The sequence below is a fragment of the Coregonus lavaretus genome, assembly GCF_964263955.1.
Source record: "Coregonus lavaretus genome assembly, contig: HAP1_SCAFFOLD_1176, whole genome shotgun sequence".
Lineage (NCBI taxonomy): Eukaryota > Metazoa > Chordata > Actinopteri > Salmoniformes > Salmonidae > Coregonus > Coregonus lavaretus.
In genome coordinates, this window is record NW_028158041.1 from 65,109 (window position 1) to 85,619 (window position 20,511).

At 42.8% G+C, this 20,511-nt stretch overlaps 2 protein-coding genes across 3 annotated transcripts in view; one reads left to right on the top strand and one right to left on the bottom strand.

The window, feature by feature from the left end:
- LOC311124477 (beta-galactoside alpha-2,6-sialyltransferase 2-like) overlaps positions 1–2,518 on the top strand; it is a 26,682-nt gene extending 24,164 nt beyond the window's left edge. For both annotated transcript variants that reach the window (XM_084198618.1, XM_084198619.1), the window contains one exon: positions 700–2,518. In XM_084198618.1, coding sequence (XP_084054744.1) covers positions 700–947 — 248 coding nt within the window. In that variant the 3' untranslated portion in view covers positions 948–2,518. The remainder of the gene's footprint in view (positions 1–699) is intronic.
- On the bottom strand, positions 15–20,276 carry LOC311124478 (vertebrate ancient opsin-like; the record flags this gene model as incomplete). Its single annotated transcript, XM_084198620.1, has 4 exons — positions 15–368; positions 2,763–2,996; positions 4,854–5,179; positions 19,907–20,276. 4 exons carry the CDS (start codon positions 20,274–20,276, stop codon positions 15–17), a joined length of 1,284 nt encoding a protein of 427 aa, XP_084054746.1.
- Between the last annotated feature and the right edge of the window lie 235 nt (positions 20,277–20,511).

Consider the following 20,511-nt stretch of genomic DNA (forward strand, 5'->3'; position numbering starts at 1 on the left):
TATGACACAGTGGATCACTGGATAGCATTTGTCACGTGGGGGAAAAGGGGGGTGGGTTGAGAGGGGCTTTGGGGGGTAGTGAGGGGGGAACGCGGCTGTCCACAGGAGGTGATCTCTTGGTTGGGGTCTGCGTTGGTCTGTTCGGAGATGGGGGTGGTGACTTCATGGTTGTTAGTGCTGCACTCCACCGTGTGGGGATGGTGGTTATGGTGGGTGGCGCCGGTGGAGAGCTTGGGGGTGACGGCTATGTTGTTGCTGTGGCCCCGGCGGTTGAGCTGGATGACGGTGGTCTTGGAGGGCATGGAGGAGACGCCGTTCTCAGAACTGGGCCGCTTGCAGTGGAACAGGATCAGGAAACACCTGTAGAACTGCAAGGGAGGGAGAGTGTGTGAGTGTGTGATAGGGGCACATGTGGGAGAGGGTGTACATGAGAGGGAGTGTGTGTGTGTGTCGGACACATGTTTTACATGTGAGTCACTCCCCATTTTTCAACACAGACTGTAAACCCATTTCTTCAGACATTTCCTAACATAAAAACAAGTAAAAAAACACAGGTGCAAACTAAGGGTCGGATTCCAGTGAATCTCCATGGTAAATTATTTTCAGTCTGTCTGGGAAACTAGCCCTAAAACGTTTTGACCCTTAGATCTCAGTATAAGATGTAATTAATGAATCTTTGCCCTGTTGTTTTAATTCCAGGCATCGTCCTGATGATGTCGCTGTGCGAGGAGGTCCATGTCTATGAGTACATCCCCTCTCTGCGTCAGACAGACCTGTGTCACTACCACGAGCGCTATAGCGACGCCGCCTGCACCCTTGGGGCCTACCATCCCCTGCTCTTTGAGAAGCTACTGGTCCAGAGGATGAACAGCGGCTCCCAGCATGACCTCAAGACCAAGGGCAAGGTCACGCTGCCGGGGTTCAGCACTGTCAACTGTGGGCCATGACCCCTGACCTATGGCCATCAAGAGACGGAGAGTGCCGATACTAATCAAGCGACTGAAGAGGCAAAGTTAAGTCAGTGCTGTCGTCTGTGGGCCATGATCTGGTGTTTGACCTTTGACCTATGACCTGGACCGCTCTCTGGCAAATCAGGATGAAAGTGAAGAAGAGGAGAGTGGTGCCGATACTAATCAATCTTAGGCTGTAGAGGCTAAGCTAGCGTGTTTCATGTCTCACACTATGGTTATCCTCGAGAACTGCCTTTGTCACAATGGATAGTCAACAACTGAAGCTGCTCTCGCCATCAGGTTCGGAGACCAGAGACTATGTCAGGGTGTTGAACTGATAGTTGTTTCACAAGCTGTTTAAACATAAAAATAAGTGAAATAGTGTTTCCAATTAATTAAAGGCCGAACTCTGAAGTGACGCCTGCAGAGGAATGTATTTGTTTTCGCTGAGGCTGGAAAAAGATAGCAATAGTCAACCTTGTTGTAAGGAGGGGGGCGTTTAGGGCATGTGGATGTCATGTTGTATTGTGTAATGAATTAGTCCTTCAGGGATATATGTATTCCTACTGGAGAGAGAGGTCATCTTTTTAAGGTATTGTTCTAAACTTGTGACACACTGTTGTACATGGGAGCGGTCTGGGTATGAATGTGGAAAAGTGATCTATAGATTCAACTAATGAGATGCATTTTCATGTACAGGTACATTTAAGCAGTTCAAAAAGCATATTGTATTCCTTTGGTTTAAAATATTGCAGACCTTATGGGATCAATTCAGGGATAGTAGTGTATGTAGGTCTATGGGGAAAACAACCACTTTTCTTTTCACTTTTTTAGCATGGACCAGTCTCAACCTAACCCCTGATCTGTGTGTGTAAGGAACTTTCTTATCGGTGTTCTCATGTTCTCGATGTACGTACGCTATTTAAAGTTACTGCACCTGGACGACCAGATGGTAAAACTGACAACAGTTACTTTTCCTGGCCTTGACATTGTTCTACAGCCACACTGTGTAAACAGAATGTAAATGTGGTTTGCCTATAGAAGTCTGGTCAAGTGTAATGCAGTGACTGCAGCTATGAATAGTTTTTGAAGCACATTAATGAATTGTGTTGCCTTTGGTAATGGTGATATAGATCTGTGCCAAATGTTCCCTGTGTGAAGTTAACTGTTCGTTAACACTAAGTCTTCTAGGCGTTAACCACTACAAAAGCAAAGCAGAGGCCTCAGCTTGGAAATATAAATGGACAAAATGTCCTTTAAGATGATTCATTTGTTTGTGTACATTGTGAATGGAATGCGAAAAAAAAGACAGCAATAGAAATGTCATTTTCCTTTTGAATGATTTTTTTGAGAAGTGTTGGTTGATCTACTGTTGAGGGTTAACACTATAATATTCACACCTTTGGGATCTTTAAACAAAAATAATTTTGTTTTTACAGATCATTTTCTGTAGACAGAATGAGTTTGTACTGAACATAATAATTTGTTCGTTTGTATAAAATGTGTATTTCTTTTCCATTGTTTTCTACTTAATCTGTTGTGAATAAAGATATTGTACATGCCTTGTGATTTGACCCTTGTCTAACTAGCTGTTTAACTACGTATCCCACAATTCAAGAGGCAAAGGCGCTATCTCAAAAATGTATTACCTGCTCGTCTCCTCCCTTTGATTGATAAATACTTGACCAGTGGAAGAAATTATGGTGGAAGCTCCTCTTTGGGCTGGCTTTCACCTGGTCACATCTTTCAGATCAATGTAATGAAGGAGAGGAGGTGAATAGAGGACAGATTTTGGGTCTATGTTCTGCTCACCTGTTTGTTCATGAGTATATAGATGAGGGGGTTGATGACGGTGCTACTCTTAGCCATGATGGAGGGCACCACGGTTGCGATGGGGGTGATAAGGCCCGGGTGTCCAAAGGTGGCCATCATGGCGATCACGCCGTAGGGCATCCAGCACAGCAGGTAACACACCACCGTAGTGATCACCATGAACAGGATGTGGAACTCTCTCCGCCGCGCCGCCGACTTACGGATCCGCCCCACCTGAGAGGAAATGATCATACATAAAGTTGTGCCCAAACGTATATGAATGTATAAATGTATGTCCTGAGAGGCCAATCACATAGGAGGATGTACATTAGGAGGCCATACAAGGTCTTGTTCCAATACTTAGAGACTAGTTTAATTTCCTTCCTTCACTGCTTAGGCTAATCAATGTTTCTATTTTTTTGTTATATATATGAAAGCCTCTTTTCCCTCCTTGACCTAGGCTAATCAGTGTCATACTTGCCACCAATCAACAATACTTTTTAAAAAAGCATCCTTCCTTCCTCCTTGTAATAGGCTAATCACCGTTTCAATTATTTTAATAATAAAGACCTTCCTTCCCTACTTGACTATTAAGTGACCTGACAGGACTGGATGAAGGAAGCAGGGTTTCCAGTTCACTACCTTTACCTATCCTGTCATCAGTTATTGCTTCAACTTCCAGAAAGGCAGAGCGCTTTTTTCAAGATTCATCCCAACTTATAAAAAACACACGAGGCAACTGCCTAATGATCTAGTAACAAGATGTTTTCTTTATAGGAGATCAGTCTTAATTGCAGTGGAGGAAAGGGAACCAAGTGTTGTTAAAAAAAGTACTCCATCTGTCCAATGAACACAGTCTTAATCATGTTATTCCTCTGTCTGTGAATGCATGTTTCTCTCTCTTTGCACACTCTCTCTCCCACTCTCTCTCTTCCTCCTAGAATTAAAACCTTCTTCTTCTCTCAATCCTACCAATCTGTAACCACCAACTTCCTTTCCAAGCGTCTCATTCTACAGACCACTGAAGACAGAGCATCTTTCTACAGGAAGTCCATATGAAGGAGTAGTAGTGAGTACATATTACAGTACGTCTCTCTATATACATATATAGATGCAGCATTATGTTATTCTTATTGTAGGCAAATGGCCTATTAGCTGTTTTATAAATACATGACGGTAAACATGCAAGTGTGATTTGGCAGTTAAACTGCAGGATTACCACTGTGGTAGTATGTGCAATAAGATTTGAATGGTAGCCTAACAATGGATGGTAGCCATGGTAGACGGGCGCTGCTACCAACTCAGTTGCCTTGTAGTTAGAGTGTCCGCCCTGAGATTGGAAGGTTGAGAGTTTGATCCCCGGCTGAGTCATACCAAAGAACGTAAAAATGGGACCCGGTGGGTCTCTGCTTTGCACTCAGCATTTAGGAGATAGATTGGGGATAATGCCATGTGATAGACTACCGTCCTGTCCAGGGGGTGTCCTTGTACATCAAGCTGCCTCACGCTACAGAAACAGTAGATCTGCTGTTCCGGCTCGCTTGCGCAAGGCTACTTAATCACGGTGTGGTGCTTAGTCCTCTATAATTCAGCGGTGACAGTGCTAGTAATCAGTAATATGTTGACTTTGCGGGGTAGCTGGGTTCACTATCTCAATGTATGTACAACACATTATTACTTAAACATGATTTAATTCATAGATTCACTCTCTCTCCAGAAGGGAGGGTGGAGACACCAGATAGCGCTGACTGAGAGAGATAGCACCAGGCAGTGCTTCAACATTCTACACAATAACTGACATTTTTAACACTGAAAGTCTTTCTGATTATCAGTGGTTTATCAGCTGGTTCACACCCTGACCCAACATGCTGATCTGGGGCTTTGCATGAGTAAACTTGACTAGCTCATCTGGTTCCTATCTCCTCTGTTCAAGCCTCACTTCACTCACATACACAGGCGAATGCACCCATCCATGTTGGTTTTGGGTACTGTAAACACCTTTTACTACTGCTACAGACCACTTCTTCACAGGTAGATGATTACAGTTTTCAGAATAAGAAGTGCCCCATATGGACAGGTGGGACAGCCCACCTGTTTGACAGCGTAGAGCAGCCTCCCATAGCAGTAGACCATGACCAGCACAGGCAGCCCCAGACAGAAGATGAACAGGCAGATGATGTAGGAGTGAGACTGCGGCGTCTGGGATGTCCAGGTGACTGAGCAGCTGGTCCCAGCCCCCTCCAGGCCGTAACTACTCCAGCCCAGCAGGGGGGGCACTGTCCAGAACAGGGAGTAGAGCCAGGAGCCCCCCACGGCCAGCAGAGGCTTGCGGTAGTCGGGGGCCCGCTTGTTGTACACGGTTAAGGTGCTGTAGCGGTCGTAGGAGAGGGCGGCCAGCGAGATTAGCGAAACGATTCCTGAGAGAGAGAGAGAGAGAGAGAGAGGGGGGGGGGGGATACCGTGATTACCATGGATTATTATGAGACAGTCACTGAGACAGATTATGGTGCACTGGCAGGCTACCCTTTAAACAGACTAACAAAACTGAGCCTTAATACTCAAGTAAACAAACACTTTTGAAGGGGGATCATATTAAATTCCCTATTTTATACGGCTATTTTAAGCAGCCCCATGCACACATCTCAGTGTGCATTACAGCAATGAAAAGGAATACTGCAGCCCCTGCAATTATAAAAACAGTATGGTAGGTTTCAGTTACATTTGAAAGCAAACTGCCTTCAGTAGTCTAAGTCCAGTGGGATCTGGGATCTGTGAGAAGTTGTCCACTGTAGTATGTTATCAGCTAGTAGTGATGAGTCCAGTAATCATATGCATGTGGTCCTCTATACCGGATTCCTACACTCTTAGAAAAAAGGGTTCCAAGAGGGTTCTTCGGCTGTCCCCATAGGATAACCCTTTTGGGTTCCAGGTAAAACCCTTTTTGGTTCCAGGTAGAACTCTTTTGGGTTCCATGTAGAACTCTCTGTAGAAAGGGTTTTATATGGAACCCAAAAGGGTTCTACCTGGAGTGTATACTGGACAATACTTTAATTTAGCCAAGTAAATATACAATCCTATAGGTCATGTTTGGAGGCTCCATCACAAGTTATCTGCACTGCATCCTACAGATAAAGTAACGTATAACGGTACCTCTCGGACTTAAACAGAGATAATGTGAGCTTTGCAGTACCCATTAGTTTGTCTCCACTGTCAACGGTTCATCTCCCAGAAGATCTCTGCCTTAGTGTTAGTGCCTGTATTATTTAATGAAGGTGCACAACAAGTTTGAGCTTTAAAGCTAGCCTATGTTTCTTCAATAGCAGCACTTTGAGTGTTTGTGAGAGAGGAAAGACCCTGGAGGCTGTTAACATCAACAGAGGGGGGATAATTGATATTGTAATAGTCCAATTGAACATGATTTAACAAAGATATAAAATAATAACTATAGTTATAGTTATTATTATAGTACCACTGATAGGACCATCTAATTAGACCTCAGGTTAAAACCCCAAACATATCTTATCACTTCAAGGGGAATATCATATGATGCTTGTACTGTACAGTATGTGCAAACCATGTTACATGTTTCAAGCCTGTGAAGTCTTCTACAATTATGAATACTTGTAAACAGTAAATAAAAACATATTGGTACTTATAAAACACTTACATGATTATAACTACAATATACTTACATCCTGAGTTTAAACCTACAGTGCATCTCTGGAGAGACCTGAAAGAGCTTGAGAGGATCTGCAGAGAAGAATGGGAGAAACTCCCCAAATACAGGTGTGCCAAGCTTGTAGCGTCATACCCAAGAAGACTCGAGGCTGTAATCGCTGCCAAAGGTGCTTCAACAAAGTACTGAGTAAAGGGTCTGAATACTTATATAAACGTGATATTTCAGTTTTTAATTTTTTATAACTTTGCAAAAATGTATAAAAACCTGTTTTTGCTTTGTCATTATGGGGTATTGTGTGTAGATTGATGAGGGGAAAAAGCCGTTTAATCCATTTTAAAATAACACTAATGTAACAAAATGTGGAAAAAGTCAAGGGGTCTGAATACTTTCCGAATGCACTGCATGTAGCCTATCTGCAGTGTACTTTGGGAATCCCTCTCCACTGACTGAATTACACCACAGTAACAAGCTAGTGAAGTGCGAGTGATTTTTCTTTGAAGCTACAGTATAAGTACATGCTTCACAGATCACATGACTGTGAAAATAGCAATTCCCAACAACTGAAATGGTATAGACTTAATCAGCCTTTTCTCTCTTCTACTTTTAATAACAGATTGCTATCTGTTTTCTGTGCTCTAGGGTAGAACCGGGTAAGTCAATCAAAATAAATGGCTACATCTCAGAAGGGGATCTCTCATAGAGATCGATCCAACAAGCACTCATCCTAAATTAAGAGACCTCCTGTGGACCTAATCCTTGGTTCAATGTAATTTCATTCAAGAGCTAGGCCACCTGGGGTGTGTGTATGTCATGTGTGCGTGTGTTGTGTGTGTGTGTGTGTGTGTGTGTGTGTGTGTGTGTGAGACAGACAATAAGATGTAATCATCAGGGCTTTTGTAGTACCCCAACTCAATGAGCGTGTTCCTGCTGAAAGACCTTCTCTTCCTGTCTAGCCCAGGGGCAGGTTCCTGATGCATAGCCTTAACCCAGCACAGACAGGGACATCTCAATCTTGAAAACAAATAGATAGGGGGAGCAATACAAGGAGCCACTCCAGACACCATATAGAATCAAAGCTGTTAGTGTAAAGGTGATCGTTCCCACGAAGAAAGCCAGTCTCCAGCCACCACTCTTCCTTGACAAGTCTATTATGGGACGTGAAGACACACATGCAGGTGCATACACACACAGACACAGACAAACACGTGCACGTACGTGCACAAACACACGTGGGAGAGAGAGACTCTCAGGGCGTCTACAGTAAAGGCCCCTGACAGGGCTTATTTTCACACCACATATCAACAAAGAGAGAAATGAAATGAGAAAATACCTTTTCCTCTCATACAATATTTCTCACCATCATGGCAAGTTATGTGTGTGCGTGTGTGTGTGCGTGTGAGTGTGACTGCGGTAAGTGTGTATAGGGGTATTAGGATCTGTGCTCTGGTTAAATGATGCATTTGCTGCAAATAAGTCATCGCATCATGCCATATGTTCCACTGTAATTACTGCGTTATCAGATATGATAATTGACAGCTGATCAAATAGTTCATATTATACATTTGGAATAAGATACTATGTGAAATGCCTGCAGGGCGTTAGCAACATGTACAGATTGCTTAATCAAAACCCAAAGTTGAGCAACTGAAGTGTCAAAATCCCTCTTATTCACCCCTGATCTACTCTGTATAAATACTCCTATCACTGTCACCAATAATATCGGTCCATTATCTGTCACAACAACTAGTGGTATTTTGTATTCTGTATTCCATCCAACCCAGAACTGATTGCAGTGAATCATACAATGGATAAACTGAAGTGATACTGGTTAGAGCAGTGTGTGGGTCTTTCTTTTCTTCTAAGATATAATCCAATTATTTTCACGCACCTGCAACAAGACAACTCAGATGTGGCCGTGCTTTTCCTACAGTGAATCACACAATGGAAATGGTCACAGATGCTCTCCCGGCTGTGAATGTTTGCTTTCTCCATCAGTTACCTAACCTGTCTATGCTAATGACAACTATTTACAGAGCCCAAACAGGAACCGCCTGTGGTCCTCCAGCCCCCTGTATAATGAAGACACACAACACACACACACACACAGACGAGTAACAACCTCCCCGTCACGGTTACCCTGTCCAGCCAAGAGGACAGTAATCAGCCCAAACTGACTAATCTCTACAAGCAGTAGCATGCCCACCAGGCTTAATCAACTCTCTCTGTCTCCAGGCTCTTCACACACAGACCCCAGTGCCAACAATTCATATTCATGAAATACATTGTATGTTAATAGAAAAAATAGTTGACTATAATTCTAGGTAATGAAAAAAAGTTAATTATAATTCTAAGGTGTGGAATATGGTCATACATTTTGAGAAATTGATAATTGTGTTGGACAATTGGATATTATAATGGTAATGTTCTGTCAATGTATGGGACTTAAAGTTGAAGTCATTGAGTAGAAATATACATTTTGCTTGTATACTGTGGAAGATTTAACCATACAGTTCATGTAGGTTCTATCATTTGTTTTTGGAGCGCTAACTGGGAAGCCAGGTGACTATATCTATTCATTATCTACATATACTCCTTGGCCAAATCATCCGCCAACACGGTCTCCAATTCCACTGTTACGCTAATGACACACAAATCTATGTTCAATCCAAACCTACCACTAATCTCCACCCATCATCACGCATCAACTGTCTAAAATAAATAAAATCATTGATGAGCTCAAACTTTCTGAAGCTCAATGTTGATGGCCCCCAGATCTCTCCTTAAGAAGGTGGAGGAGTTCGACCTCAACATCGACGGCTGCCCTATCCGTCCTGCCTCCCAGGTGAAGAGTCTGAGGGTCAACCTCGATTCCACACTCTCCTTTGATGCCTACATAAAATCGTGCCTTCAGCTATGCCCCACTCTCTGGAACTCTCTCACCCCTGAACTCCCCAATTCCAACCAACCAAATCTTCAAAAACAACCTTTTCAGACTAGTATTCAGCCTATAGCGTTTTAAACCGTCTAGCTCTTTTTTATTTTTTCTACCTATCGTGTTACAGAGGTTGTTCAAGTAGCCTCTCAATTTGAACTGCCTTTATGAGCTTGACGATGTTATTGCTGTTGTTGCTGTTTTTCCCCATGTATTAATTATCTTGCTATTTTTTGGGGTGCCATGCACTTTTGTTGTAATGCATTTTGCTTTTAGCATTGTCATGTTTATTTTGGCTATTTTATGTTTTACTCTGTAAGTGTCCCTGGGTATCTTGAAAGGCACAAATAAAATGTATTATTCTTATTATTCTTATTATTCTTATTATATAAATGCTGCTGCAAATGAAAATGTTGCTATAGGAAGCTGCTCAGGCTGTTGCTTTAATAAGGACCTCTGCGCCCTGACTGGTAATCTGGTAATCAGTCCACTAATTTATCGAGGGGTGAGAAAGCGGTGTGAAATTCAGAAACAGCCTGGCTAAGCTCACAGGACCTGTAGCTTGCCACGGAGGGCACATGCGGCATGCCTGTCGTTACAGATCGGATATTCAATCTACTCGGCTCCGCTCCCCAGTTACATTTCTTTGACTCAATCAGTGCAAGGCACACAATCACACTCCCTCCTTCGAGGACCAGAGGGCAGAGAAGATGCTACAGCAGCAAGGCCAGCGATAGGCTCTTCCCTCTGGTTGACCCCTAGGGGAGCCGACCTGTCAGTGCAGATGAAGAAGCGGCCGAGTTCATCCATGTCATTTAACCTTCTTCCCTCCACCAAGAGACTAGAGGGACAGTCAGACTCAGACCATGGTCCGTTTATCATGACCAGGTTTCTCATATGCCAATATTCCATACTGAATTCCATCTAGAAATCTCATAGGAGTCCCTGATTGTATATAGAGCCGAATTTTCCCTCTTGAGAAACTCCCAAGGTTTTCCTCGATTAATTTGCCCTTTCATTTTTATATTTGGTATCTCATCAACCTCTGGGACGCCCTTACAGAGTAATTACATTTCCTCACATGTAACAGAATGTAACTACTCAACACTCGTCTCCCGAGTGGCGCAGTGGTCCACTAGAGATCCTGGTTCGAATCCAGGCTCTGTTGTAGCTGGCCGCGACCGGGAGACCCATGGGGCGGCGCACAATTGGCCCAGCGTCGTCCAGGGTATGGGAGGGAATGGCCGGCAGGGATGTAGCTCAGTTGGTAGAGCATGGTGTTTGCAACGCCAGGGTTGTGGGTTTGATTCCCACGGGGGGCCAGTATTAAAAAATAATAATGTATGCACTCACTAACTGTAAGTTGCTCTGGATAAGAGTGTCTGCTAAATGACTTTTTAAAAAATGATTATTTTCTATAAATAGATCAACAAGAAACAGTGAACCAATACCGATAGCTTACCAAGCTATAGTATGCATGAGCGCATTCAGTAATTCACACAGACTGAATGTATGTGATAGAATAAGAAGGACAGTTTAGAGCCATTCAGCAGGGAGACACCTGCATCTGCGGGAATCATACGCAGTTGCTCCTTATTTGATAGAAATTCGACATGGCAGGATTTCTTAATGCTAATTGGTTGTTTCAGTGTGGTCAGGCCTTTGCTTCATGTAGAAGTATAAACAGACAGATCTCTTTACATTCTACCAGTGGAGGCTCCTCAGAGGAGGAAGGGGAGGACCATCCTCAATGAATTTCATAAAAATAAAAATAGTGAAACATTAAAAAAGTTATCCTTTTTAGATAGAACTATACTAAATATATTCACGTCACCAAATAATTGATTAAAACACACTGTTTTGCAATGAAGGCCTACAGTAGCCTCAGCAGCACTCTGTAGGGTAGCGCCATGGTGTAGCCGGAGGACAGCTAGCTTCTGTCCTCCTCTGGGTACATTGACTCCAATACAAGAACATGGAGGCTCATGGTTCTCACCCCCTTCCATAGACTTACACAGTAATTATGACAACTTCGGGAGGACGTCCTCCAACCTATCAGAGCTCTTGCACCCAATCAAAGGATCAGAGAATCTAGTACTGAAAGCAGAAGCTACAGCTAGTTAGCACTGCAGTGCATAAAATGTGGTGAGTAGTTGACTCAAAGAGATAGAAAGACAATAGTTGAACAGTTTTAAACTAATTAATTTATTCTAAAATTAAGGAGAAGCAAGAGAGAGAGAGAGAGAGAGAGAGAGCTACATTTCGCAGTATATATTGTTTTCACTTTCACTTACTTAGCTAGCATCGAAGCACAGCTAGCTAGTTTAGCCTACTCAAACACCCAGCTCAAACAGAGAGGGATGCTATGTTAGCTAGCTGGTTATGGCTATCCGACACTGGAACTCTTCCAAGTCAAGGTAAGCTTTTGGTTTTATTAATTCATTGCCACCGGGGCCTGCCGGTGTAACTGCTAAATTGCTTGCTGCTGACTGTACACACTGTACTGCATGATTGTAGTGGGTTTACTAACGCGTTAGTTCTAGTAGCTATGTTGACTATGACATTAAATATTATGGTGACAACGATGTAGGCTGTGTGCAAATCTTAAATGATATCTGTGTAAGTACTGTGATACTAAAGAAATGGTCACAATTTGGTTAAAATAAGTCTTATGTAAAGAAAGTGTTTTGAGTTATGGAATCAACTTGGTAAATTTGGGTTGTATATTAGTTAGTATTTATGTTATTTACATTTAAAATTTTAGTCATTTAGCAGACGCTCTTATCCAGAGCGACTTACAGTTAGTGAGTGCATACATTATTTTTTGTTCATTCATGTTATTTATTAGGTTTAACCAAAGGGGAAAGTAAGTTGAGTGTTGAAAGTAATAGGTTGCAACTTGAAATATAGGTTTTTTAATAATCAAATATAACAGTTGGCATTGAATCATATATTTGGTTTCAACAAATGTAGTTTTTTTTAAATTGAGAAACTAATTTACTTGTAACCACATTTTTGGGGGTTGATCCAAAGAGTCATTTTTTACAGTGTACATACTTCCTTCTACACACGTACATCGTTCTACATTTGTACGTCATTCTATGTACATACAGTCACTTTGGGTTTACATCTAAAGCATTCATTACACCATGCTTTGAACCATGATGACTTGTGTAATCTCACCTCCCAATCTCCCACCATCTCCATCCCATGTTAGTTCATTTCTGTGAGAGTTCTTCCTACACTCCAGAAGCTCCTCCTCTCCTCACAGCACAGGACAGCATGTTCTAATCTTCAAAGCTCTTTTTAATCATTTCTATCAGCGCCCCTCCAGATTAATCTTGAGACAGAGATTTGGGCCCTGCCACCCTTGAGCACAGGGAAAAAGCTATATCCCAGATAAAGAGACATGTCTATGGTTGTGCAGAGGTTTGTGGGATGGCTTCTTCTGTTCGGAGGCTGTTTTTTGGAGAGTAGACCTAAAAGTTTGCGGTTGTAGGCTATTTTTGGAGAAGAGTAGACCTCCACTTTAGGTACTGCTGGGTAGCGGATGGCCGGGAAGCCAGGAGTGGAGTGAGGAACCTACTCAACAGCTGTAGCCCATTATGTTGCTATCTGCCAAGGGCATAGTGACTTTGCATGGTAACCTCTCTTAATTTAACTACCCAAGATGCTTCAGAGGCCCAGGACATCTGTTAATTATTCAACAGTAGTAGGGACAAAAAGTTTCAATTATTGAACATTATATAATATGATTATGTAAGGTGCGTCCACATTGCTCAATGTAAAGTTCCTACATCTATATTGATCTCATAACTAAGAGCATATTACTGACCACTGCAGTGCAGTTTGTGTGCACGTCTTCTGCAGAAGGTTTCAACTGTGCACAGTATGGCACATAGAAATATAATGACTCTTCCTGCTTTACTTTGTGGCCGCTGGTCCACCCATCATGTCACATTGACTTCAATGGGGATGCCAGTTCTAGTAAGTTTATTTCTATGGTATCCCACAACCCACAACCTGCAGAGGAGTTAAGGTAAGCCCTGAGCACTATTGAGAAACAGGGAATGGATGGAGAGAGTGGGTGGGGCTGACTTTGTGCTCTGTGTGTTGTGACTCACTGAGAGGGAGAAACGACTTGGTATTTCGATGCCCATTCACAGTTCACACGCCATCCTGCAGACTCCGTCTCAGCGGCTGAGGTCACCTTGGTGGACCAATAGTGACAGCAAGCGGAGAGGGGGCTGGATGGCAGTTTTTTGCCAGGGGAGGAGTATAGGGTCTTGTAGGTGAGAAAAATGTCTATCCCCTTCACTGTGTCATTGTTGAATGGGCCGCTGTTCTTGAAAACCCCCTCACACCTCTATTGTGTACATTTTGTCCACTAAAAGTCCAGGGTGTGAAATGAAGGTGGGTTGGAGTTTCTGGATTCTGGAACACCATGTACTGCACCCTTTGAAATGAACAAAATACTTTCACATCAACACTAATATGCTCCAATAGAGGGAGGCATTGGTATAATCCAAATTGCAGTGGTGTAATCCCTCTCACATACTCATATTCAAATCAAAATCTAATTTTATTTGTCTCATGCGCCGTATACAACACTGTACACGCTTAGACAAAAAGGTGCTATCTAGAACCTAAAAGGGTTATTCAGCTGTTCCCATAGGAGAACCCGCTGAAAAACCCTTTTTGGTCCCAGGTAGAACCCTTTCGGTTCCAGGTTGAATCATTTTAAGTTCCATGTAGAACCCTTTACACAGCGGTTTCTACATGGAACCCAAAAGAGTTCTACCTGGAACCAAAATGGGTTCTACCCGGAACAAGAAAGTGTTTTCCTATGGGGACAGCCAAAGAACCCTTTTGGAACCCTCTTTTCTAAGAGTGTAGACTTTACCGTGAAATGCTTACTTACGAGCCCTTTCCCAACAATGCAGAGTTAAAAAGTAAGAAAAATTACCCAAAATGAAATGAAATAGTAACACAATAAAATAACAATAATGAAACTATATACAAGAGGTACTGGTACTGAGTCAATGTTCAGGGGTACAAGGTAGTTGAGGTAATATGTACAGTGGCTTGCGAAAGTATTCAACCCCCTTGGCATTTTTCCTATTTTGTTGCCTTACAACCTGGAATTAAAATGGATTTTGGGGGGGTTTGTATCATTTGATTTACACAACATGCCTACCACTTTGAAGATGCAAAATATTTTTTATTATGAAACAAACAAGAAATAAGACAAAAAAAAACAGAAAACTCAAGCGTGAGTAACTGCAAGTCTCTTGGGGTATGTCTCTATAAGCTTGGCACATCTAGCCACTGGGATTTTTGCCCATTCTTCAAGGCAAAACTGCTCCAGCTCCTTCAAGTTGGATGGGTTCCGCCGGTGTACAGCAATCTTTAAGTCATACCACAGATTCTCAATTGGATTGAGGTCTGGGCTTTGACTAGGCCATTCAAAGACATTTAAATGTTTCCCCTTAAACCACTCGAGTGTTGCTTAAGCAGTATGCTTAGGGTCATTGTCCTGCTGGAAGGTGAACCTCCGTTCCAGGCTCAAATCTCTGGAAGACTGAAATATGTTTCCCTGAAAAATGTCCCTGTATTTAGTGCCATCCATCATTCCTTCAATTCTGACCAGTTTCCCAGTCCCTGCTGATTAAAAACATCACCACAGCATGATGCTGCCACCACCATGCTTCACTGTGGGGATGGTGTCCTCGGGGTGATGGTGTTGGGTTAGCGTTTTTCTTGATGGCCAAAAAGCTCCATTTTAGTCTCATCTGACCAGAGTACCTTGTTCCATATGTTTGGGGAGTCTCCCACATGCCTTTTGGCGAACACCAAACGTGTTTGCTTATTTTTTTCTTTAATCAATGGCTTTTTTCTTGCCACTCATCCCAGCTCTGTGGAGTGTACGGCTTAAAGTGGTCCTATGGACAGATACTCCAATATCCGCTGTGGAGCTTTGCAGCTCCTTCAGGGTTATCTTTGGTCTCTTTGTTGCCTCTCTGATTAATGCCCTCCTTGCCTGGTCCGTGAGTTTTGGTGGGCGGCCCTCTCTTGGTAGGTTTGTTGTGGTACCATATTCTTTCAATATTTTAATAATGGATTTAATGATGCTCCGTGGGATGTTCAAAGTTTCAGATATATTTTTTTTATAACCCAACCCTGATCTGTACTTCTCCACAACTTTGTCCCTGACCTGTTTGGAGAGCTCCTTGGTCTTCATTGTGCCGCTTGCTTGGTGGTGCCCCTTGCTTAGTGGTGTTGCAGACTCTGGAGCCTTTCAGAACAGGTGTATATATACTGAGATCATGTGACACTTAGATTGCACACAGGTGGATTTATTTAACTAATTATGTGACTTCTGAAGGTAATTGGTTGCACCAGATCTTATTTAGGGGCTTCATAGCAAAGGGGGTGAATACATATGCACGCAACACTTTTCCGTTATTTATGTTTTAAGTTTAAGGTTTTTTTTCATTTCACTTCAACAATTTGGACTATTTTGTGTATATCCTATACAATAAATCCAAATAAAAATCCATTTAAATTACAGGTTGTAATGCAACACAATAGAAAAATGCCAAGGGGGATGAATACTTTTGTAAGGCACTGTACATGTAGGTAGGGGTAAAAATGACTAGGCAATCAGGATAGATAATAAGAGTAGCAGCAGCATATGTAAAGAGTGTGAAATAGTGTGAAAGTGTGTCTATATGTGTGTGTGTGTGTGTGTGTGTGTGTGTGTGTGTGTGTGTGTGTGTGTGTGTGTGTGTGTGTGTGTGTGTGTGTGTGTAGCGTCAATATGCATGTGTGTGTGTTTTTTTTGTGTGTGAGCATATGTAGTGTGTGGTGTGTGTGTGTGTGTGTATGTGTTGGAGTGTCAGTGTAGTATGTGTAAGTCTGTGAGTGGAGTCCAGTGAGTGTGCATTGAGCCAGTGTAAGAGAGTCAGTGCAATAAAAAGGGGGTCAATGCAGATAGTCTGGGTAGCCATTTGATTAACTGTTCAGAAGTCTTATGGCTTGGGGGTAGAAGTTGTTCAGGAGCCTTTTGGTCCCAGACTTGGCGTTCCGGTACCGCTTGCCGTGCGGTATCAGAGAGAACAGTCTAGGACTTGGTGGCTGGAGTCTTTGACACCGCCTGATATAAGGTCCTGGATGGAAGGGAGCTCTGCCCCAGTGATGTACCCTCTGTAGCGCCTTACGGTCGGATGCCAAGCAGATGCCATACCAAGCGGTGATTCAGCCAGTCAAGATCCTCTCAATGGTGCAGCTTTAGAACTTTTTGAGGATCTGCGGGCCCATGCCAAATATTTTTAGCCTCCTGAGGGGGAAGAGGCGTTGTCGTACCCTCTTCACGACTGTGTTAGTGTGTTTGGACCATGATAGGTCCTTCGTGATGTGGACACCGAGGAACTTGAAGCACTCGACCCGCTCCACTACAGCCCCGTCGATTTGAATGTAGTCCACGATCAGCTCCTTTGTCTTGCTGACGTTGAGAGTGAGGTTGTTGTCCTGGCACCACACTGCCAGGTCTCTGATCTCCTCCCTATAGGCTGGCTCATAGTCGTCGGTGATCAGGCCTACCACCGTCATGTTGTCGGCAAATTTAATGATGGTGTTGGAGTCATGCGTGGCCACGCAGTTGTGTGTGAACAGGGAGTACAGGAGGGGACTAAGCCTGCACCCCTGAGGGGCCCCCGAGTTGAGGGTCAGGGTGGCGGATGTGTTGTTGCTTACCCTCACCACCTGGGGGCGGCCTATCAGGAAGTCCAGGATCCAGTTGCAGAGGGAGGTGTTCAGTCCCAGGGTCCTTAGCTTAGTGATGAGCTTAGAGGGCACTATGGTGTTAAATGCTGAGCTGAGCTGTTAGACCTAAAGCCATGAGTAATGGTACAATTATTTATAAGAGTTTATAAGTATTTTAGAAACTGTTCATTTCTAGTTTGTAGATCTGTAATAAACGGTTGTAATAAACAGTTATAACACATTGTTTGAAATTGTGTTCGTTAGCTGCTTGCTAAATAATGAGCGCAGAAAGTAAGAGCTTGCTTGTGACACAATTACTCCAACAGTTGACATTACTGAAATAAATCCATTGCCTGATATGTAAACACACAAAGCCCCAGAATACTCTTCTTCTCTTTTATTCTATCTAACAACGGCAGAGGATAGCCTAGCAGCCAACATCCAGGCAGGGCTATGGCACAATAGGGGCTGGGCTCAGTGCTCTGCTATCCCATGAACAGGCTGACCTTCTTATCAACCATAAACACCCCTCAGCCATTTTCAAAACACTCGGATCATGTGACCAAGGTGATATCACAAACACTGAGAATTGCCCTAGTTTTGCCCCTCAAACCAGAGATAAATGGGCTGGGCTGAGAGGAATTCTAGAAGGCAGAGATACTCAGAGTTGATATTCACATCATAAGAAGGAATTCCCCTCGACCACACCCACAAATTGAGGAAAACAAACATTATTTTCCATTGCAGCTGATTTTGAGATTGTATATCGATTAGCTATCCTTAAATGATGATTTATTCGTTTTAGTCTCTGAATTGTTTAATCAAATTAAATATAAGGGCATAATAACTACAATATGTCTCCTGAATTAGCCTAGTGTGCGTAGGCACACATGTCGCCTTAGTGTTGTATTCTTGACTACAGCTGCAAAGAGGCTTTGGCAGACTTATTGCTGAGACAATTTGTTCTAAGTTTTTGTGGTAAAGAGCAACAGAAGGTTGTAGAACATTGGTCGAATAATATAATCTTAGGGTAGTTAGAAGATGTAACAGATTGGCATTTTAAGAAACAGGACATGGTTATGCATTCTCCTTTTTTGATATTCAATGATAATTTAATGATAATGATATTCAGATCCTGGCCTGCACTCACTCCTCAATTCCCCTCATGAGTGCACCTTTTGTGGAAAGCTTTGGTGGAAAAACCTCTTGGGGCAATTAGGAGAAGTAACGGAGTGGCATTTGAAGCAACAGGGCAATCTTATGCATTCGTCCTTTTTGATATTAAATTATATTGAAGGATAATAACCTCACCCTTCCTCCTCAATTTCCCTCCTTACTGAAAGTGTGAATCCCCATTCCTCCTGTTGAGCTTTCATCTCCATTTATTTTACAGTGAGTAAGTCCCACTTCATATGTATATACTGTATTCAAGTCAAGGCTCATCCTATATAACTACTGCTGAACACACCTTTTCTACTCATACACTGTCCATACTCTTTATACACACCATTATATACATATATATTTATGTTCCGGACTCAGACATTGCTCCTTCTGATATTTCTTTCTTAATTTCGAGGGAGAGATTATGTATCTATTGTTTTGTATTGTTAGGTATTACTGCACTGTTGGAGCTAGAAACATAAGCATTTCGCTGCACCTTAACGTCTGCAAAATATGTGTACGCAACCAATACATTGTATTTGATTCGATTTGGATTATAATTCATGGACATTTTTGTAGGGGCAAATCAAGTCTGAAAATGTAAAGCAGAAATGACAAACTTTAGAAGCCTTTTTAAAACTTGAATGCAATAAAAGTTTGCATTTCCTGCGATGCAGGACATTTGCTGCTACAAACGGGGGATCAAAGTAAGATCCTACATATGTAGCCTATAGCCACTTCCATTCCACTAAACAATCTCACACACACTGCATAGAATCACAGACAAAGTGCTTCCAATATCTGGGGCTAGACAGATTAATTGAAGATATCTCTAAAGTACAGTAAGATAACTAACATCATCACGCTGACAGAATGGGTCTCTCTCTTTCTCTTTCTCTGTTAGACTTGGCAGTGAGAGTACAGAAGCAATGATTTCACACGTCAGAGGAGTCGCAATGAAACTGTCTGTGGGGCACAGATGTAACTGCTGACATCACACTATCCATAAGACAATTCTGCTGTATGTGTGACATCTGGAACAATAGTGGGCTAACACAGTCATGTGGCACGCGGGAGATCCGAATGTGGAAGTCCATCACTTCGCTCCAATAATTTCACCTCTGTACCTCACACTACCCCTTTCATCTGCAACATTATCTGACACAAATGACCTATAGACAGTCCCTAGTTCAGGACTCCCCAACCCTGTTCGTGGAGAGCTAACGTCCTCGCGCAGCTGATTCTGATAATTAGCTGGGTGATAAACTGAATCAGGTTAGTTACAACTGGGGTTGGAGCGAAAACCTTGGAACAGGGTTGGAGAGCCCAGTTAGTCCATTCTTCTATCCACTTCATATAGATTTGTCTCATCACAAAGTTGGGTGAATCATTGACACAATGATAGGTATAGTTTCTGCAAAAATCGAAATCTAATTAGTAAGTGTAAACCCAAACCCCCGCGCGCGCAAGCGCACGCACACAACTCTTTGGCACCATGATTTCCTTAAACGCACTCAGGTCATTCATGCCTCATTGATGACGCATCGAGGCTTTGATAGCTACTTTGGTGACTATTTTGTTACGGTAATAGGCTACTAAACTCACCGAAACAAGAGTTGGCGAAGCCATACCACATGCACCCGTGCTTCCCGTACAGCCAGCGTGCGTGTAGACTGGATGCGAAGCTGAGCGTGGTACCACAGAGGCACACCAGCATGTCACTCACGCTGATGTTCAGCAAAAGCATGTTCACAGGAGTCCGCAGAGTTTTGAACTTAATAAACAGGATCAATACCACCAGGTTATTGAGGAAACCAAAAACCATAATAGATCCAAGGAAGACGGACATCACATGGTGTCCAGTCCGAGACAGTCTTTTCGCAGGGGGCTCGTTCCATTCTTGATCCAGAGAGCTCAGTGGATTATCGATACTTCCATTAGAGCTGAGGTTTAAATTAGCCACCTCGGTAAACATCGTTTGCAGTGGTCCACATTCGAGAATGTTTCACACGGAGATAAAATTACAATATTTCTGCCGTCAATGAACTACAATAGGCTACAGCATCAAGTTTTCAGTTGCCAATCTCAACTGCCGACGTAGTTGTAGGCTAGAGGTGGTCGAATGGAGCCCACCGTAAAACACTTCAACTTCATTTTTCCAAACATGCATCCAGACTCAAGCCTTGTATCCCCAGGAGGTGCAAAACAGG